General features: G+C 34.2%; 1 protein-coding gene across 12 annotated transcripts in view; it reads left to right on the top strand.

The window, feature by feature from the left end:
• NOL4 (nucleolar protein 4) overlaps nucleotides 1–19576 on the top strand; it is a 412809-nt gene that overhangs the window by 121244 nt on the left and 271989 nt on the right. For 11 of the 12 annotated variants that reach the window (XR_003517122.2, XR_003517123.2, XM_027577287.2 and 8 more), the window contains 2 exons: nucleotides 376–488; nucleotides 6799–6931. Coding sequence is in view for 10 of the 12 variants with exons in the window: in XM_027577287.2 (XP_027433088.1) it covers nucleotides 376–488; nucleotides 6799–6931 (246 nt within the window). In the remaining 2 variants the exon portion in view is untranslated. Of the gene's footprint in view, nucleotides 1–375; nucleotides 574–6798; nucleotides 6932–19576 lie in introns of those variants that run through there. The other variant, XM_027577294.2, reaches the window with a different exon arrangement.

Here is a 19576-nt window from a genome sequence, read left to right as displayed (position 1 = left end):
AAAAGATATAAGAAAAAAAACTGCACGAATTTCCTTTTTCACTCAAGTAGCCCATAGAGAAAGTAGTTATGCAGCAAAGGAGAAAAATACAAAAATACAGGTAATCGTGTTTAATCACTATATTGGCTTCACCCACTGTTACTGGGGTATCAAAAAGCTCCGCTAGAGTTAGAGATAACTAATTATCTGTAGTGTTAATTTGGCCCATACACCTTTTTATGGTTATTTTTTTCCTACAACCCATCCATAATGCTACCAATCTCCTAAAGACTTGGTATCTAGAATCCTATTTCAATTTGAACAAATTGAATCATTCTGAAATTACAGGTAGAATGTGGTATCACTTTCATACCCATTAAAAATGTTTCATTACAGATAATGGAAAACCTCCCACTTTGGTGACCAGCATGATTGACTACAACATGCCCATTACCATGGCCTATATGAAGCATATGAAATTGCAGCTGCTAAACTCACAGCAAGATGAGGTAAAGCGGAAATATCTACTTCCAAGTCAGAATGAAGTTTGATAACCATGACTATCGTATTAAGCATGACGGCATTGTGAAGACGGTAATTTATTTTTTAATGAAAAGAATGTCACTGGGATTGCACAGATGGAGAAACGGGCAGAAACTTCTAGTCCTTGATAGAGAGTCCCTGTCTCAACGCAGCTACCTTAGTGCTCTGTGGGAATGTGTTCGTTCCCAAGAAAGATTCATTTTCCTTAATTAACTGCCATCAAGCCAGCCTTGGTAAAGGGCTAGAAAGTTCAGGGGAAAGCATCCCGAATGAGAGTATCCAAGGAAAGTATCCAGGCCTTTAGTACGAAGGCTATTTTGCCTGGAAGTAAAAAAAAGTCATTTTAATAGGTATTTCAAGTATAATAATTTTTCCACCATCTAAATCTTTCATACGTTTTAATGCTTTTTTTCCTTTCATTATTCTATCTATTAGTTTGTCTACTTCTTCGCATTTTCTAGAGATAAGTTCGGTGATTCTTCCTAATTAGAGGTATTTCAATGTTTCAAGTTATTCTGTTTAATTTGTATGGTAAGAATCTAGAAATATGCTTGCTGGCAGGTATTAGACACAAATGCACATTTGTTGAATATTCTCTAGGATACTAATTAACTATTCAGTTTGGTGGAAGTATCTCAAAGACAGGGACCAAGTTATATATATTCCCCCCAAAACCTGTAGCAATAGGGACTTGGGAAATCCTTGTAAACTAGTTTAGTAGCCATTAATTAATAGGCACATTCAGATTATCAATATTAGGAATAGTTTCTCAGGCTAATACATATACTCCTTCTTGAAATTTCTCAAGAACAGGAAATGTGGTTAAATATTTTTCAAATACACCATTATTTGGTGAAGTATTATAAAATTCTTTGTTGAGCTTACTTTATTAAAACTCGTTTTTTTTTGTTTTGTTTTGTTTTCCTCTGTATTTGAACAGGTTTAATCTCAAAACTATATTTATAAATTTGTTTTATCTCAAAAAACTAGTAAGGGTACACTATGAGATGATCTGCATTTGTACAACGGCAGTTTGGATTTCATATTACCGGATGGCTACATATAAATGATTAAATAAATAGTAATAAAATCATTGGGTTAAAGACATGAGAGATAACTAAAAAAACATTAATGTCTATCCATCCCAGAGAATGGAAAAATTATTCCCATCATTTATTATATAATTGGAAAAAAATTTAAAACTTCATAAACTAGTTAGAGCTGTCAAATTATTTGTAGGAAGCTCATTCAGATGTTGGTACATTTATTTCTAGGCTAAAAAGTAAGAAGATCAACTTTGTGCCAACAGTACAGCCCACGTATGCTAAATCCTTCTGTCTTCTAAAAAATCATAAGTATTTCACACAAAGGAAGTAGATCCCTTTAATTTATAACTGGATTAGGAAAATAACTCTCATTCTTACGTTTTGAAGATACCAACTGGATGTACACTGCCTTAAAAATATTCAGATAAGTGACTGCATTATTTGCAAAATTTTAGAAGTTATGATTATTGAAAGATAGGAAGGTCATTAACTAAATCACATTAAAAAGGAATTCAAGTGATATATTTCTTTGTGCTCAGTTACATTTAAATTTTAATGTGTTAATTTAATTAGTTCAACAAATATTTATTGAGTACCTTCTATGTAACTGGCCCTCTTGTAGATAATGGAGGTAAACAGTGAGTAAATTGACAAAAATCTTACCTTTATTAAACTTAACTTCTAGTGAGGGAGAGAAAATAAAGGAAGTAAGTAAGGAAAGTATGTTTGTAAGAAGATGAGAAATGCTATTAAGAGAAATACAGGAATGGAAATCCCTTTAAGATTACAAAATACTTTATCCAACTTAAGATCAGTTGACTTTCTTATAAATTGATGATGGAGTTTAAACCAGGATTAACTTACAGGGAGGAAGTTTGGCAGTAATTATTAAAAACTTTTAAAAGTTACTCATATGCTTTTTTTCTTTAAATTTTTTATTGTTATGTTAATCACCATACATTACATCATTAGTTTGTGATGTAGTGTTCCATGATTCACCGTTTGTGCATAACACCCAGTGCTCCACGTAGTACGTGCCCTCTTTAATACCCATCACCAGGCTAACACATCCCCCCACCCCCTCCCTTCTAGAACCCTCAGTTTGTTTTTCAGAGTCCATCGTCTCTCATGGTTCGTCTCCCCCTCCGATTTCCCCCCCTTTACTCTTCCCCTCCTGCTATCTTCTTCTTCTTTTTTTTCTTAACATATATTGCATTATTGGTTTCAGAGGTACAGATCTGTGATTCAACAGTCTTGCACACTTCACAGCACTCACCATAGCACATACCCTCCCCAAGTTACTCATATGCTTTGTCTAGAAATTTGTACTAAGGGATGTGATGAATGAAACAATTTATATATTAGGATGTTTGTTGCATTGCTAATCATGAATAATTGGAAATATTTTCAAGATCCAACAATGAGGAATTGTCAGATCTTCACTGACCCAATATGATAGCCACCAGCCATATGTGGACATTTAAATTTAATTGAAAATTAATGAAAATTAATGAAAATTAAATTTTCAGTTCTTCAGTTGCACTAACCATGTTTCAAGTGCTCAATAGCCAAGTATGGCTGGTAGTCACCTGACTGAATAGGGAATACTATAGAGCCATTCCATCAGCACAGAATATTTTTCTGAACATTACTGGCTAAATAACCAGCATCGGGGGCACCCCTGTAGCTTAGTTAGCTGCATGTTGCAGGACCCCCCCACCCCAAGATTCTGATTCTAGACCTAGCGTGTGACACCTGGTGATCTGAATTTTTAACAGTATCTACCCTCAGGCACACTAAGGTCTGAGGTGGTACATTTCATGGGAAGGCTAATAATATAGGCTTTAAGTTGATTTGAGCATAAGGTAAGTGAAAAACAGAACAAAGAGATTGGTGAGAGCAGTTTTCAAGCAGTCTTATGGAAACCCCTTAATGTTTGATAGAGCAGTTTATACATTACTTGGTAGATTTGGATTGACTTGAATATAGCTGCAAATTTATGAACAGAGAAGAGGCACTCTCTGAAGTGGAAAGATTAATTTAACAGTAGTCGATGAACAGGACTGGTGGGGAAGAACCTGGAGGTGGGTAGATGACTAGGAGACTATTATTCATCATTCAGGAAATGGGAACATGAGATCAGGACAATACCAATGGAAATTGAGAGTTACATGTACAGACTCTTTAGAGGTAAAATCTGGAACTTGAAAACTAAAATAAGATATGGAACAGATCAGGGATCTGAATTTCAAGCAACTGTCTTAAAAGGAAAAAGACAGGATAAAATTATTATAGTAAAATATTTATTCTAATTTTTAAAAATTAAGTTTTAGGGAAGCAAATGCTATGATAACTGGTCATAGCTTTCATTATGATAAGATTTTAGTAACATAAGGAATAAGGTCACACTGTAGGATGTGAAGACTCTTTTTCTGGTTATCATTCAGAATAAAATACTCACAGAGGGAAGAATTTAGATGAATGGCTTACAGATGATCATGAATAAAATAAAATACTTAAAATCATATCAGTCAAGTTTTCTGATTCTTCACTCTTAGAAATCTTCAGTAATTTCTTTCCAGAGTGATTAGCATTGCCTCTATGTTGATAATAAAAAACCCACAGTACTATATTTTATATACTTTTGCCACCTCTTAAAAAACAAACAAAAGATAGTAATTTAATTATTTAATAATTGGAATAGAACTTACAGAATGAATGCACTTAGTTTCATTAAAGGTCTTAAATCTAAGCAATTGGATAATTTATATTCTAATGAGTAGAATTGGGAACAGTGAATTATATTTCATGGGAAATCATGGAGGAAAATATTTAAGATAGTCACAATCATTAAGCCACTTAAGATAAATAGAATGGTGATTTAAAAAAAATAAAATAACGAGTACATTTGGTTATATAACCATTTAATTTATTGTCCACATTTCTTAAAAAGCATGCTGATATGAGTGTTATTTATTGCTGATAAAATGTTGATTATTCATAATGCGTTATAGCAGTTTATATAATCATTCTGTGGATCAGAGATTGTGATCTCTTTGTGTCTAGCTTTTCTTTAAACACACATACAGTCTCACAGACACATACGTTTTACACACACACATACATACACATGCACACATAATATATATCAGATGGTATATATTGGAAATTAGCTATTTGTAATATATATAATAAATGTTGATTCTAAAGACTATGTTTATGTAGAATACACAGCTATTTTATAAATACATGTTAGTCATCTTTACTATTAAGTTTATTTTTTGTATGTGTTCATAAAATATAATCAATATGAATCCTATTATATGCTGTAGAATTTCCTATATAGTCTACATAAAAATATTAAACAGTTTTATACTTATTATATATCTGACATTGTTCTCACTACTTTAAATATTATTATATTTCCTTAATTTTTATATAGCCCTATGAGATTGATGCTATTATTCCCATTTTATAGATGAAGAAATTGAGGCACAGAAAGGTTAGGTAACTTGCTTAAGGTAACATATCTAAGCAGCAGAGCATGGATCTAAATCAGTTCAGTCTGGCTCTAGAGAATGTGCTCTAAATTACTATCATGCCATAGACACTATATGTAGTGTATATAATGACTATCTGTCGCTTATGTGTGCATATATGTATATGTATATGGTACACACTGATAACATTGATGTGCACATTGAATCCTGTTATTTTTTCTCTTTTTAACATATATATTTATTTCAGATGCTTTGGATTTTCTTAGAATTTAGAATTGGAGAAAACATAATGTACCAAGAGAGAGGGCATGCCGCCGGGAGAAGTCTATGTGGCTGATTGCCCAGAGGCCTCGCAGGGTGGCATTTCCTTGCTGAATTAATGAAGAGCTAGTGCTACTCAGTAGACCCAGACATGATCAGACCTTTCGTAAAGGAAGGACACCAAAATCACCTTGACCTGACCTATGGATCAGAATGCCAATTTGTTAGTCTACTAGAACGTTCCTGTCCCCTAACCATAGCAACTTCTTTGCTGATACCAAGATGTCATATATGAAGCCAAGGTAACTCTTCCTATTCAAAGAAGCTATTTTCTCAAGCCTGAGTGACTTCATATAAATCCCAGTTCTGGTATATAATAGTGGGACACATTCTTTAACTGCTCTGTGCCTCAATTTCTCAATCTGTAAAATGGGATGAGTCCCAGGATTCATCTGACTCACAGATGGTGATAAAACTGGTGAGTGGACAAATATAAAAAAACAGTTAATCTGTAACATTAATAGCACTACAACTACAGCTGCTGCTAATTATTATATTAATGCTAAACTTTCAGATCAGACATTCACAAATTAAAGTCAAACCTGGTGATTTTGATTCAATACTTACAGTATGTCACAGGAGATTCCTCAGGCCCCTCTTCCCACATAAGCCTACCATTGGCCAAAAATCAACTCTCCAACAGGAGTTCGCTTCAGTGAAATGGCTATAGCAAAATATCTTAGATTTGATTTAAGTTCATTTTTGTCAGGTTTTGATGAATTGGGTGTTTGGAAAACTGGCCTTTTTGGTAATTTCTCCACTTGGTGAACTGGCTTTTGGGAAATGGATCTTGCACACTTCTACCCAGAACTTCTTTTTGGGGTTACAGTAGAGTGTATATTCACTTATAATGAAAGAAGGGATGTGCTAAAATCTTGCTGTCAGTAAATGTGGATTTTCAACCTAGCCATGTAAGTTTGTCAATTATTAGAATCCATCCTGTTTGCCAATGACAGTTTTTTGGTTAAGGTCTTCTTACTGCGTCCTAAGATTTTTGCTTATAATATTTTATTAAGTAATTTATTTTTAGACTCAAAACATATACTTCTCTATATTTTGTATTTTGTGATTTGACTCTTCTAGGAAGTTTTTACTAATTAAAAAATCCATTTTTCATTATTTAGGATAATTCACCAACTACATCCTTCCTAAACATATTATTTTAACCTTTTAAATATGTCTGTGCATAGATACATTGTTCGATTTTTCACAAATCTTGAAATTCCTTAAAGGGAGAAATTATTACATTATTTGTTATTTCAGGTATCTATTAATATGTAACATGTTTTGCTGAGTTCTGTAAAAGCTTACTTGCTGGCTAAACTCTAATTGACCCTGTAGATAAAATGGTCACTATTTGAATGTGTTATATTTTATGATGCTTGATGATATTTTAAAACCATTTTCAGGATGAAAGTTCAATAGAGAGTGATGAATTTGATATGAGTGATTCAACACGGATGTCAGCTGTGAACTCTGATCTTAGCTCCAATCTTGAGGAAAGAATGCAAAGTCCTCAGGCTCTTCATGGCCAGCAAGATGGTAAGCCTTTCAAACTGAATAAATACAACAACAGAAATCTGAGTCAGAATGTATGAAAACATCTCATTCTCTTGTGCCAATTTTTTATCTGTTACTCTAGGGACTTTGTACACTCAGGTTCCATTATCCACTTTCACTATTTTTGGATTCAAGTATTTTGTTTAAAACTAGTGTGATAGACTGATTTATAAACAGATGTTAGTTATAAAAATCCAAGCTTGCCCACGTTTTGCTCTCTGAACATAAAATGTGTCATATCAGTGTGGTTTTGGTTTCTGCGATGTTTCCTAGCTTTGGTTTCTTGAGCCATAATAATTAAGAGTTTAAAAATGATCAGAAGAGTAATTTGGATGTTTTAATTTTCCTAAAAGACAAAATTGTAAATAAAAAACAACTTACATAAAAGGACAGTTTTACCAAAGTGATTTTGCTGGGTAAGGAGATTTTTGCTGGGATTTTGACCTACTTTATTCAGCAGTAAAGGGAAAAAAAGATCATGCTCTCTTATTCCTGGGTCCATTGACAATCCCTGAATTATCCAATTGTTCTTGATAGGAAGAAAACTGGATATGTAGAGAAAGTACACTAGGCAGTTAATGTTTTAAGTCTCCTATTTGCAGAGATCTTTTAAAAATTATCTTTGTAGATTTCTATCTTTGTAAGTATAGAATAATGTGTGAAAATAAATGTACCTGACTAGGGTCATTGTGAATGAAAATGAAGGGTTATAAATAAAAGGCAAATGGCCAATTTTATTCAACATTAGTTTATTATTCCTCTAATTAACAAGTTTACATGAACTTTTTTGACTGTATAATTTTGTGCCTACATCTGTAGATAGGAAAATGAAACATTTTTCTTGCTTTCTCTGATACTTGCTATTAAAAACCTGTTGTAAAAGATTGCTGCGTTTCTAGAGGCTATTAGTGATCTGCTTTTGCTGTCAAGGTTTAAGAAATCCCTAGTTTTAGGTATACCAAAGGTTCAAAAAAAAAAAAAGTGGCAAGGGTGTTTCTTTTTCACAGTTCAGATGAGTCTAAAAGATGTTGGTGTCCTTGGCTCGAATTACAAGGAAGGAGGAGCACATTGATCAGTGGCTTTAAAATCATATCTTACCCACTACAGAGTAGCATAGCTATTGGGTAGAAAGGACATTTACTTGAGAAATTTCTAAGAATGAAGTTTTTCTGGTTTGGATATAAATTATCTTTTTTTAAAATTATTTATTTATGTATTTGAGAGAGAGAGAGGGAGAGCACAGAGGGAGACTGAGGGAGAAGCAGACTCCCCACTGAGGAGGGAGCCCGACACAGGACTCGCTCCCTGGACCCTGAGGTCATGACCTGAGCTAAAGGCAGACGCTTAACTGACTGAGCCACCCAGGCACCCCCATCTTTTTTCTTTTAAAATATGAGTAGACGTCTTCAGATTTTGATTTTTTATTGGAAATTGTCTAGCACTGGGATCATAGCATAACGGAAATATATATCAGTGATATATCACTCTACTAATATTTGTTCATGTGTTTTGCCTGTTTATACCATCATCTTTTTTAGTCTATAATTCTAGAGAATGTAAATAACAAGAGGATGTGTCCCATGATGCAAATTCATGGTTTTCTCGTTTGAAGTTGTCAGTTGTAGATCTTTGGCTAGGGAATAGCTGATGTGATATAAATCTGTATTGATTTTAATAAAATCCAGTGGAATAATTTCAAATATTATTTACTCTGAGGGGAAAGTACTTTCTCATCATATATCAATGTATGCCTCAAGAATAAGGACATATCTAGTCATTCCTTCTCCAGCCTAAGCCTAACCCTTCCCGCCTTTTCCTCACACTTCTCACTGAGTTTTCTCTTGCAGGTACTTCCATTCTTTTCCTACATACAAGCCTGGTGTGATAAATGTCCTTTTTAGAAAGCCTCCTCTGATCCCATTGTTACCTTCCATTCTGTGCCCCATTCATCTGCACCATTCCCACAACACACTTTCCAGCAAAACTCATTTAAGGACTTGTCTCATCATCTCCACTTTCTCCCTTCTGCTCCTTCTGCTCATCTCGGGTAGGCTTTCATCCTTGCCACTCCACACTGGAGAGCCCTAGGGTGCAACCCTTAACTCTCTCTTCCCCTATGTTCCCTCTCTAGATGATCACATTGAATCATGTAGCTTTTAATACCATCTGTACCCTGATAATCCCAAATTTACTTCTCCAAGCCCTGATATCTTTCCTGAGCTCAGGATTATCTCTCCCGGACACCTACATTTTAATATTCTTCAGAAGACTTACCATTGTATGAAATGATATTATTTTTCTTATTTATTAGCCGTTTCTCTTCTAAAATACAACTGCCATATTAATGAATAGATCTTATGTTTTTGATTTTCCTTTCAGTTGTTCCATTTGAGGTAGTTCTTGAATGCCTCATTATTAAAAAAATGAAAATATAACTTTTTACCATTATCATGATTTGCCACATAAGTTTTACATGTTTTTTTCACTTTTTTTATTTTCTCCTTTCCCCTGACAGTAGCACTCTTCTAGGGAATCTGCATTGACCAACTACTGTATCATTCCATTTCCTCTGTACTTATACACACATACACACACATGAACACACCCAGACACACACACACACACACACACAAACATATGTACATACTCAGAAGATTTTCTCACCGTTCTTTTATAAAAGTAAGTTCATATCATTTACACTATTCTGTATCTTGTTTTTCCATCCAATGTTACCTTTCTTTTAGAGCTTCCTATAGATGAATACATATATTAATAAATGCATATATATAATGGTGAGCAAAGACATGGTCCCTACCTTCATGTAACACACAATCTAAAGGAATAAAAGTGTACATGACATCACTCATGTTTGATTACTGTTCATCTACCCAATGTGGGGAAATTCTAGCCTCTTTAAAAATAAGAATTCATGGTAGTAGAATTTGTAGTTTATGTCTATTTTAAGTTAGTGGGGACTCTGAGTGCTAGACATACTTTGGATCTAGGGTGGATTACTTTCTTGTAGATGGTGTACATTGATATTTGAGAGTAGTCAGAAGTTGGGGACTTGGGATATAACAAATCCAATTTTGGGTGGGCAATCCACATACAGCTTCAATCTAGAGCAGTCTAGTCCAGAATTTCTCAACTTGGGCAAGATTGACACAGCATTCATTATTGTGAGGGATATCTATGCGTTGTAGGGTGTTCAGCGGTGTCTCTGGCCTCTAGTCACCACGTGTCAGTATTAAATCCTGTCTCCCAAATTGTGACAACCAGAAATGCCTCAGACATTGCAAATGTCCCATGAAGGGGCATAATCTTCCTAGGTTGAGACCAACTGGTGGAGGCAGAGAAGGAGGGTCTGAATAAGAATCCAGTAAGATGGAGATTGAGGAAACCTAATGAAGAGAAGTTTAGAAGTGGAGGTTGGAGAAGAGTCTAGGAATTGCATTCAGTCTACTTTCTGAGATAACAGAAATGTTCTCTATCTGTGCTGCTAGTAAGATAGTCACTAGCCATGCTGCAGCTACGGAGTACTTGAAATATTGCTAGTGCAACTGAGGGACTAATGTTAATTTTAATTTGATTTAACTTTAATGTTAATTTAAATTTAAATAGTCACATGTGGCTGGTGGCTATTGTGTCAGATGGGGTGGTCTAGAATATTGTTTTACTCTGACTTGGCAATTAAATGCCTTTCTCTGTAGCCATGGGTTTGATGTTTCTGAAGTCTTTGGAGAAATTATAGGTGAAACTCACATTTTAACAGTCAGCTGGAACCCAAGTTTAATATTTGTAGAATATGAATAATATAACATTTTAAATTTTAAATTAAAAGGTTCTATTTTCTTTACTACTAAGTGATCAATTTATTATTGTAAAGAAATTGAAATATTGTGATTTTTAAAAAATCTTTCCCTATAACTATAACACAGGTAGGTATAATAATGTCTTTATTAGACACCATATAAAATGGAGAGTTAAAAATCCCTTTTTAAAGTTTTTTTTTTTCTCACTGTGGTTATGAAAGATTTGCCATCTAATCAGTACGAAGGGAAATAACACAAAATCATTTGGGGGGATATATGTATATTATGTGTGTTGGAGAAAGAGAAGAAAAGAAGAGAAATATCTTGCCACTGGGCTAAATAATTAGGTAAAGGTCAAAAAGATATAAACTGGAACGAAGAATTTAGAAGAGGGAAAATTGATGTATAATATTCAGCTTCTTTTGTTTATTTTAAGCTTATAATGCATCACTAAGTCAACAACAACAAAAAAATAAAAGTAAAAAATGCACAAAACCCCTGAATCTTAGCATAGTAAATATTTAACCTATTTTACCTTTAAAATATTGAGGTATAATTGACATATAACATAGTAGTCTCTGGTGTACAACACAATGGCTCGATATAGGTATTTATTATGAAATGATCACCACACTAAGTCTAGTTAACATCCATCACCATACATACTTACAGTTTTTTTCTTGTCATGGGAAGTTTTAGAATCTCCCTCTTTTAGCAAGTTTGAAATAAGCAATACAGAATTATTAACTGTAGTGACCATGCCATACATTGTATCCCCAGGACTTATTATTATTTTTTTATAACTGGAAACTTGTACCCTTTGTCCACCTTCACCCTATTTTGAGTAAAATATGTTAAGCTATTTAAAACTTTGTTACAGACTTCAAATAATACCTGCAGGCTAAAATCATTTAAAGATTCCATAATCACTTGAGTTAATCATAAAAGCAGAAGGTCCTTGGAGCTATCATGAAATATAAGTAGCTAATTGTGAAAGAGGCTCCCCTATGCAATGAGTGTGGTTTACAGAATTCTAAAAGGTATTCCAAATCAAAAAGCTTAAAGATGGGGGCACCTGGGTGGCTCAGTTTGTTAAGCGACTGCCTTCAGCTCAGGTCATGATCCCGGAGTCCTCGGATCGAGTCCTGCATCGGTCTCCCTGCTCAGCGGGGTGTCTGCTTCTTCCTCTGACCCTCTCCCTTCTTGTTCTCTCTCTCACTCTCTCTCTCAAATAAATAAAAACTTAAAACCACAAAAAAAATTTTTTTAAAAAGCTGAAAGATGCTCTGTATTCAGGTGTTCATCAATTTGTGTCTTGTTCTACCATCCATTTAACAGCCACCATAAAGAAAAGAGCCCAGGGACACCTGGGTGGCTCAGTCGGTTAAGTGTCTGCCTTCGGCTCAGGTTATGATCTCCGGATCCTGGGATCCAGCCCCAAGTGGAGTTCCAGGCTCAGCGGAGAGCCTGCTTCTCCCTCTGCCCCTCCCTCCACCCCCTCCCCCTTCCCCCCCTAGCTCCTGCACACTCTCTCTCAAATAAATAAATAAAATATTAAAAAAAAATAAATGGATTATAAGTAGAAATGTGCTCATGTAGGCTTCTGTCTTTGAATCCTGATTCTAGAAATTTGTGGGAACATGCCATAGCTCAAAAATATTCTTTTTTCCTAATTATTTATTTTATTCTGAATTTGTACATTCTAAAAACAGTTGATTTATTTTTTGTTGTTGTTGTCTAAAGTTATGTATTAAAGGATGTCTGGCAAAATAAGAGTCAGATTTAGAGACAGACTTGAAGGTTTCAGTTCAAAATAAACATTCAACTTCATTTGATAGAAATATACTTTTCTAAGAACCATTTTAATTACTTTTCTGAGTTAATATTATATTGTATACTATTGATAGTTTTGCAAGGGAATATTTGTACTTTATCTCAAAAATATTATTAGATAATCAGCAAAGGATTTCTGTTTTTTTAAGTCACAACAGATTGTTGTGTTTTTCCCTTTTGCCCTTTTTTTAAGATTATAGGAGTACAAAGGGAAATTGAGACATTCCCTTTAACTCTGCACATTATCTTAATCAGCTTTTTAAATTGAGGGATTGCGATAGAAACAATATATATACATTTCCCTTAAGTCCTCATTTTTTAAATGATTTTGGTCATGACATCACAGAATATATTGCTCTTAGGAGAGTGTGTTCTGTGTCCCCAGATTGTCTTTCAACTCAGTGGAGTAATAATAGATTTTTTTATCATAGTTTTTTGTTTTGTTTTGTTTTGTTTTGTTTTGTTTTTTGCAGTATTTGGTACTTCATTTATGTATCAAAAAATGACTTCTTTATGCATTTGAAACCTTAACAAACAGCATCCTATGTGCCAAGCAAAGGGTTGTGATAATGTCTAGAAACCAAAAAGAGGGAGAAGGACTTGAGAATTAAGAATTCTCTTAAAGAGTTCACTAATACTTCAGTGTCTACCCATGAGGGATTAAAAAAAAAAAATATTCAAGGCAACTTTTTCATTCAAAGATGTGTTTGGTAATTCTATTAGCATGTAGAAATGCATAGTTCATTTACTAGAATTTAAAAATCTCCCCCTTTCCAGGGCGCCTGGGTGGCTCAGTAGGTTGGGCGTCTGCCTTAGGCTCAGGTCATGATCCTGGAGTCCTGGGCTGGAGCCCTGTGTCAGGCTCCCTGCTCAGGGGAGAGTCTGCTTCTCCTTCTGCCCCTCACCCCACTCCTGCTCTCACTCTCTCTCTCTCTCAAATAGATAAATAAAATCTTTAAAAAATAATAAAAATAAATAAAAATCTCCCCCTTTCTGCATAATATTTGTATTCTAGAAATGTTTTGATATGCTTCAATTGGTCAGACCATTTTTGAGAAACAGGAAAAAAATTGAATTGGAACTCAGTGGTTAACCTGCATGCAAATACTAAACTACAACATATATATTATGTATATTATATATAATATATACACATACATACAATCATGCTTAATTATAAGAAACTTTGAAGAATTTTAGGTTTTATTTCACTGCTAAAAACAGGCAAATTGTTTGCCATAAATATCAGTTTAGTAAGAATGAAATAATTTATATGTTATAAATATCTTATGGATTAATTAAATAATAGCTAAATATTCTGCATTCTAATAATGTGAATTGCATATATTTGAGTAAAATCATAATTTTCCTTTAAAAATGTTGTGGCTCTCAGGATCAAAAGGTCACAAGACAGTTTCTGAAAGTCAGAAAAATACCTTGTTTTGAATCTTGTTAGAAAAAAAAATTGAATCCCACTGAAGTCCACTTAGTCTTTCAAAGCCTAGTTTGATTAGAACAAATGACTAGAACAAATATCCCTCTCTAGAATCTAGGGTTAAATTCCTGTTTCCAGGAATGCATAAATATTTTGTTTGATAACATATTAGTCTAGAACATTTTTCCTATATAATAATCCACAGTGTACTGATTTGCAAGTGTTGATAAGAAACCCATTGAAATAACATTTCCATGTGAAATATTTTTCCAAGATTCTTTGAGCCCCTTTGGCTTCTGTAATGGGGATCTTTGTTCTTACTAAGACATATGATATAGCATTAACACCACCACCCCCCCTCCTGCAAAATAAAGGAAGCATATTCAGGAGCTAGGTAGCCAAAAAGGAAGCATATGTCCCATTCAGACATACAATTTTAGTAAGTATCTTACTTGCAGGCTTGAGCATACTTAGGCAAGGGTAAGACTCAATATTTCATTATTCATTTAAACAAATGCCTACTGAACCCAAGAATGAGCTACACAGTGGAATTAGAAGCATGGACATGACATGTAAGGTTGACCATAAGAAATTGTCATATTGGATCAGCCTAATAGTTCAAGCTCTAAAATAAATGGAAACAGAAGGGAGTAAATTTAAATTATAGCAAATTAGTTGTGAGATAAATAAGTGGGGAAAGAGATATAGTAGTGGAAGTTTTACTTTTCTTCTGTCCTAATTTAGATTATATGCTCAGTTGGTAGCATAGATTCCTACCTGGGGAACTTATCTAAAAAAAAACAAAACCAAAACCAAAAAAAAAAAAAAAAAAAAAACCAAAAAACCCACAACAGATTCATGGGACCACCTCAAAAGGAATGACTAAGACCATAATGTGGGCCAAGTGTGGAGCCGGTGTTCCAGACCATACTTTTTTGCTCTTCACATTTCTACTAGCAATGTTAAGATGGCAACAATCTAAAGAATATCGAGTCATGTGGGTATAGTCCTGCTCAAATGCTGGTTTTGGCTAGTGTTAACTTCTAAATTACCTTCTGAGTGAGGATTGATATGCATGGGTTTCAATTAACATTGTTTTCTTAGTTATCACAGTCGTTGTGTACTGCAATTTTTTCTGAAAATGCTCCTCGTCTACTAAATTTTACAATCTGTTTGCAGTCTTTTTTATCTCAGTATTGCACACATTTGGATTTAATTTTAGAAGATACACACACACAAAACACACATAACACTCTTTAACTGCTGTGTATATGTGAATAAAATTTTATTAAAAGTAGGTTTGTGACTAAAATTGCATCTAATTTAGCCGAATGGGATAGTCTCAAGTAATTATTAAAACATATAAATCAGTAATAAAAGCAATTACTATTCACCATTTTAGTTGGAAAATCTAATAACACACATTTTTAATAAAAATGATGTAAAACCAGTATATTTAATATGAAATTAAATTTAGTGGTTAATTTTTTATGATGGTGAGTTTTAATTAGAAAAGCTATTAAAATTTTTTTAGGTGGAACACCAAATTGATGTTATGTTGTCTTATGTAAGTCACTTTCTTTGTTTGAAAACTTTGTTTTCTTTTAATGGTTTCTAATTGTTTAGGAATTTTGCAGAAAGCAAAAAATAATTAAAAGGATTTTTTTTACATAGATGTAATAAAATATTTGATTTCCCAAATTGAATCTGTTCTTAATGGTGTTAATAGCCAATTTTTAAGTTGCATACACTTCTGGACTTAAAATACCTAAGACTGATACAATGATGCTATTTTTTCTTAATTCAATTTGTTTTAATGCCAAACTTAAAAACAATTTACATGATAAACTTATTTAGTTAGTTGGGGTAGTTACACCAATAAAGTTTTTAGAAAGTTTTCTCTTCATGGCAATTCCTCTATAAGTTATTATATCATAATTGTCAGAAATATAAAGCATCTTTGTAAGTACTATAAAGAAGATAGATAATTAGATGGAATGTTTCTATGAATTGGAGGAAATTTTGATTGCTAGATTCTTTTGTAATATTATGTATGCTTGTGTGTGTGTATTTAATCATTTGAAATTGCTTTTAGGCAGTTACTCTATTTCCAAAAACAGAAGAATAGCAATTTGGCTTACATGTAAAACATAAGTATGGCAAAAATATGCTTAGTTATGCATTTACTTTAAATGTTTTTGTAAGGAATATTTTCTTATATTTAGGGTGATAGTATTTGAAAGTTTACTTTTCTCTTGAATTAAAATTCTGCTTCCTGATACTTTACTCATATAAGTGGCTTTTCATATAAGTGAGTGCTTGTTTAGAAATTTAGCTTATTGATTTCAGTCTAAAGCTTGCATATTTCAGACCCTAATCCAATCTTAACTAGTTTCTGGACCTCTGGAAAACTAAGGGAAATTGGCTAGGTTCCAGTCTTGACTTGGAGAGTCTAATCTGATCAGTGAAGGATGTCAGATTAATTTGGAAGTTTACTCCTGGGTTAGTTCTTTGTTTTGAAGTATTGTTCTTGTGCTTTGCCATGACTTTATGGCAATGTTCACTGGTCCATGAATGATTACATGGATCCAACACTCAATTTTTTAGTACCTCCAGGAGATGCCAAAGTTCTGTTAGGACCAAGTAGCAGAGACTAGACCTGTTAGTCCTTACATATGGAGTTTTGTCTGTCTGATAATGAATGCATAAATAAGCTAAGAATACACATGACACCAAAGAGACGTTAGGAAGTATATATCTTCTGAGCATTTATTCAAATAAACTTTGAACCTATAAATTCATGTATCCAGCTATATTATAAAATTAGAACCACTTGAATTTTACCAATTTGAAAGTCTAGTTTTTTTTCTAAATTTTTGTTTGTTTTTACTGCCACCTGCCTAACCTTTATAAACTCTCACTATAAAGTCAACACCACGCTGTGTTTCTTTACAACTTTCTTGTGGTTAGTGTGGGTCAGCCAGCTATTACTTAAAAAAAAAAAAAACAGCTTTAGCCTTTGGTTAAAAATAATTTCAAGGTTGAATAATTTCAGGACTTTGAAGCTGGTGTTGCATGAGAGTTGTACAGAGAGATAAAGCAGTTACAAAATGGTGCTAAATTGACCATAAAAATCTTTATTTACTAGGTTTGCAAAGATCATAATTAGATGATAGGTTCATAAAAGGAAAGAATAGTCAGGATATTGAAGAAAAGAGTTGAAAGGATATTTCATTATATTCATTATAAATGTATAGTGTAATTGTTTTCTTATCACTCTCACTTCTTTATTTGGGAACGCCTGCAGGGAGGAGACAGTGCAACATCTGCGTTCTTGCACCTGGCCTTTGGAGCCAAGAACAGTGTTTGATATATCATAGAATGTAGTTTTTGAATTAAAGTGGGGTTTGAAATATCTTCCCCATCTGCTTGCTTCTGAGGTGGAAGTGCACGCACCTCTTAGACTCAGTCTTTCTTGCCAATCATTAGAAGGGCAGTTGATTTCCTTGCCCATGAATGAATCTTCTGTCCTTTTCACATCTCAATTTGGGGTTTCTAAGGCCTATTGCTATCTCCCTTATCTACCTCCCAACCCGCTGAGGAGCAGTGGAACAATAAAGTAGCGTTGCGATCCTAAAGTGAATTCATTAAGGAGGCAGCAGGAAGAAACTCTTTAGTTTAAATCTTGACACCTGATTTCTTATCCCAGCTCTTCCAGTAACTTCTTTTGCAGCCTTATTTAAGAATTATTAAAACCTTTGGGCTACCATTTCTACATCTGTAAATGGGAAGCTCAGACAACCTCTAAGATTTACTCTAGCTCGAGAACACTCTGAGTGTTCACCCTTTTAGATTCTCTTTCTCATCTATAACATTTTCCGTTGTTTTCATCCTGACAAAACACTTCCTTTAAAAAATAAGTGGGACTCTATCATTTTCTTTTTTTTTTTAAGATTTATTTTAGAGAGAGAGTGAGCGAGTGTGAGTGGGAGAATCTCAAGAAGACTCCCCGTTGAACATGGAACCTGACTTGGGGCTCAGTCTCACCACCCTGAGATCATGATCTGAACCAAAATCAAGAGTTAGATGCTTAACTGACTGAGCCACCCAGGTGCCCCTCTACCATTTTCTTTATGTCCTTAAACTGCCTTAATTGTTTTCTCAGGCTAGAGGAAGAAATTAAAGAACGATGGAGACACCCCCATCCTTCTTCTTCCAGCTGACCCTTCCCATCTTTAAAGAGCAATTTCATTTATTATTTTTTAGTTTTTATTTAAATTACAGTTAGTTAACATACAGCATAATATTAGTTTCAGCCATTTTAATTCCAAGGTATATATACAAGGAGTACTTAGGAAACCAGGGTGATTACTGAAGGAGCAGACTTCCCACTTTCCCTCCAATCTTGACTACAAGAATCTTCCAGAGTCATTTTCTGTCTTGTTTTGCTGCCAATCTTCCATACTTTTGGTAAGAAACTATAGTCAACACAAAGGCTGGTAGGTATTACCAATATGTGAAATTAATTCTCCCCCTTTTTTCCCCTCTTCTTTATGAACATCATGCTTAAGAACCCTTATCCCTTATTCCTTCCTGAATATATGTACATAGTATGTACATATGTATGTAGGAGTGGCTGTGTGTATATGTAGAGAAAGAAAGATTGGGGTGGGATGGCTGTGTGTGTGTGTGTGTGTGTGTGTGTGTGTGTGTGTGTGTGTGTGTGTGTGTGTGTATAAGGGATAAAAGAGAGAGAGGGAGAGAGGAAGAGTTAGTTTGAGTACTTTTTTTTTCAGATTTTATTTATTTATTTGATAGAGAGAGATACAGCGAGAGAAGGAACACAAGCAGGGGGAGTTGGAGAGGGAGAAGCAGGCTTCCCTGTGGAGCAGGGAGCCCAATGTGAGGCTCGATCCCAGGACCCTGGGATCAGGACCTGAGCCGAAGGCAGACACTTAATGACTGAGCCACCCAGGCGCCCCTAGTTTTAGTACTTTCAACAATTACGATTATCATCTCCCTTTAAGCACTTTCCATAAAATTTATCCTGAGCTTCTGAGGTACTGGAGGGCTTCTTAGGATTTCCTTTAACAGCAACATCATTGAAGATTTGACAACCTTAAATGTCTATATACATTTCAGAAACTTTGAGATTTTGGCAGTCAAGTATCAATCAGCACATCTCTCAGTCTGGGGATTTATTTCACTAACATATCATTATTGCTACTGCATAATAACATCTTGGAGAATACATTCCAGCATCATACAGAATAAAAAATACAACTCATCACTGCCTAGCTCTGTCTTTATTCAAATCTATGATAAAGCAATCAAGAAAAATCAGATTCGCATTATAGGTACAGGGGAGGTTAGTGCAGTGAACAATGATGCCAGGGTTCTAAATTGGGCTCAGTGAGAACATACTTACTTAACACGTGTCAACAACATCAGCAGTTTGTTTATCTAAAATGTGATGTGCATAATTCTATTTTCGAACTGATGAAAAACATCTAGACTCTCATCTGAATTTAACCATCTAGAATCAAA

This window comes from Zalophus californianus, chromosome 14, assembly GCF_009762305.2.
Source record: "Zalophus californianus isolate mZalCal1 chromosome 14, mZalCal1.pri.v2, whole genome shotgun sequence".
NCBI lineage: Eukaryota > Metazoa > Chordata > Mammalia > Carnivora > Otariidae > Zalophus > Zalophus californianus.
This window is presented reverse-complemented; position numbering and strand designations above follow the sequence as displayed.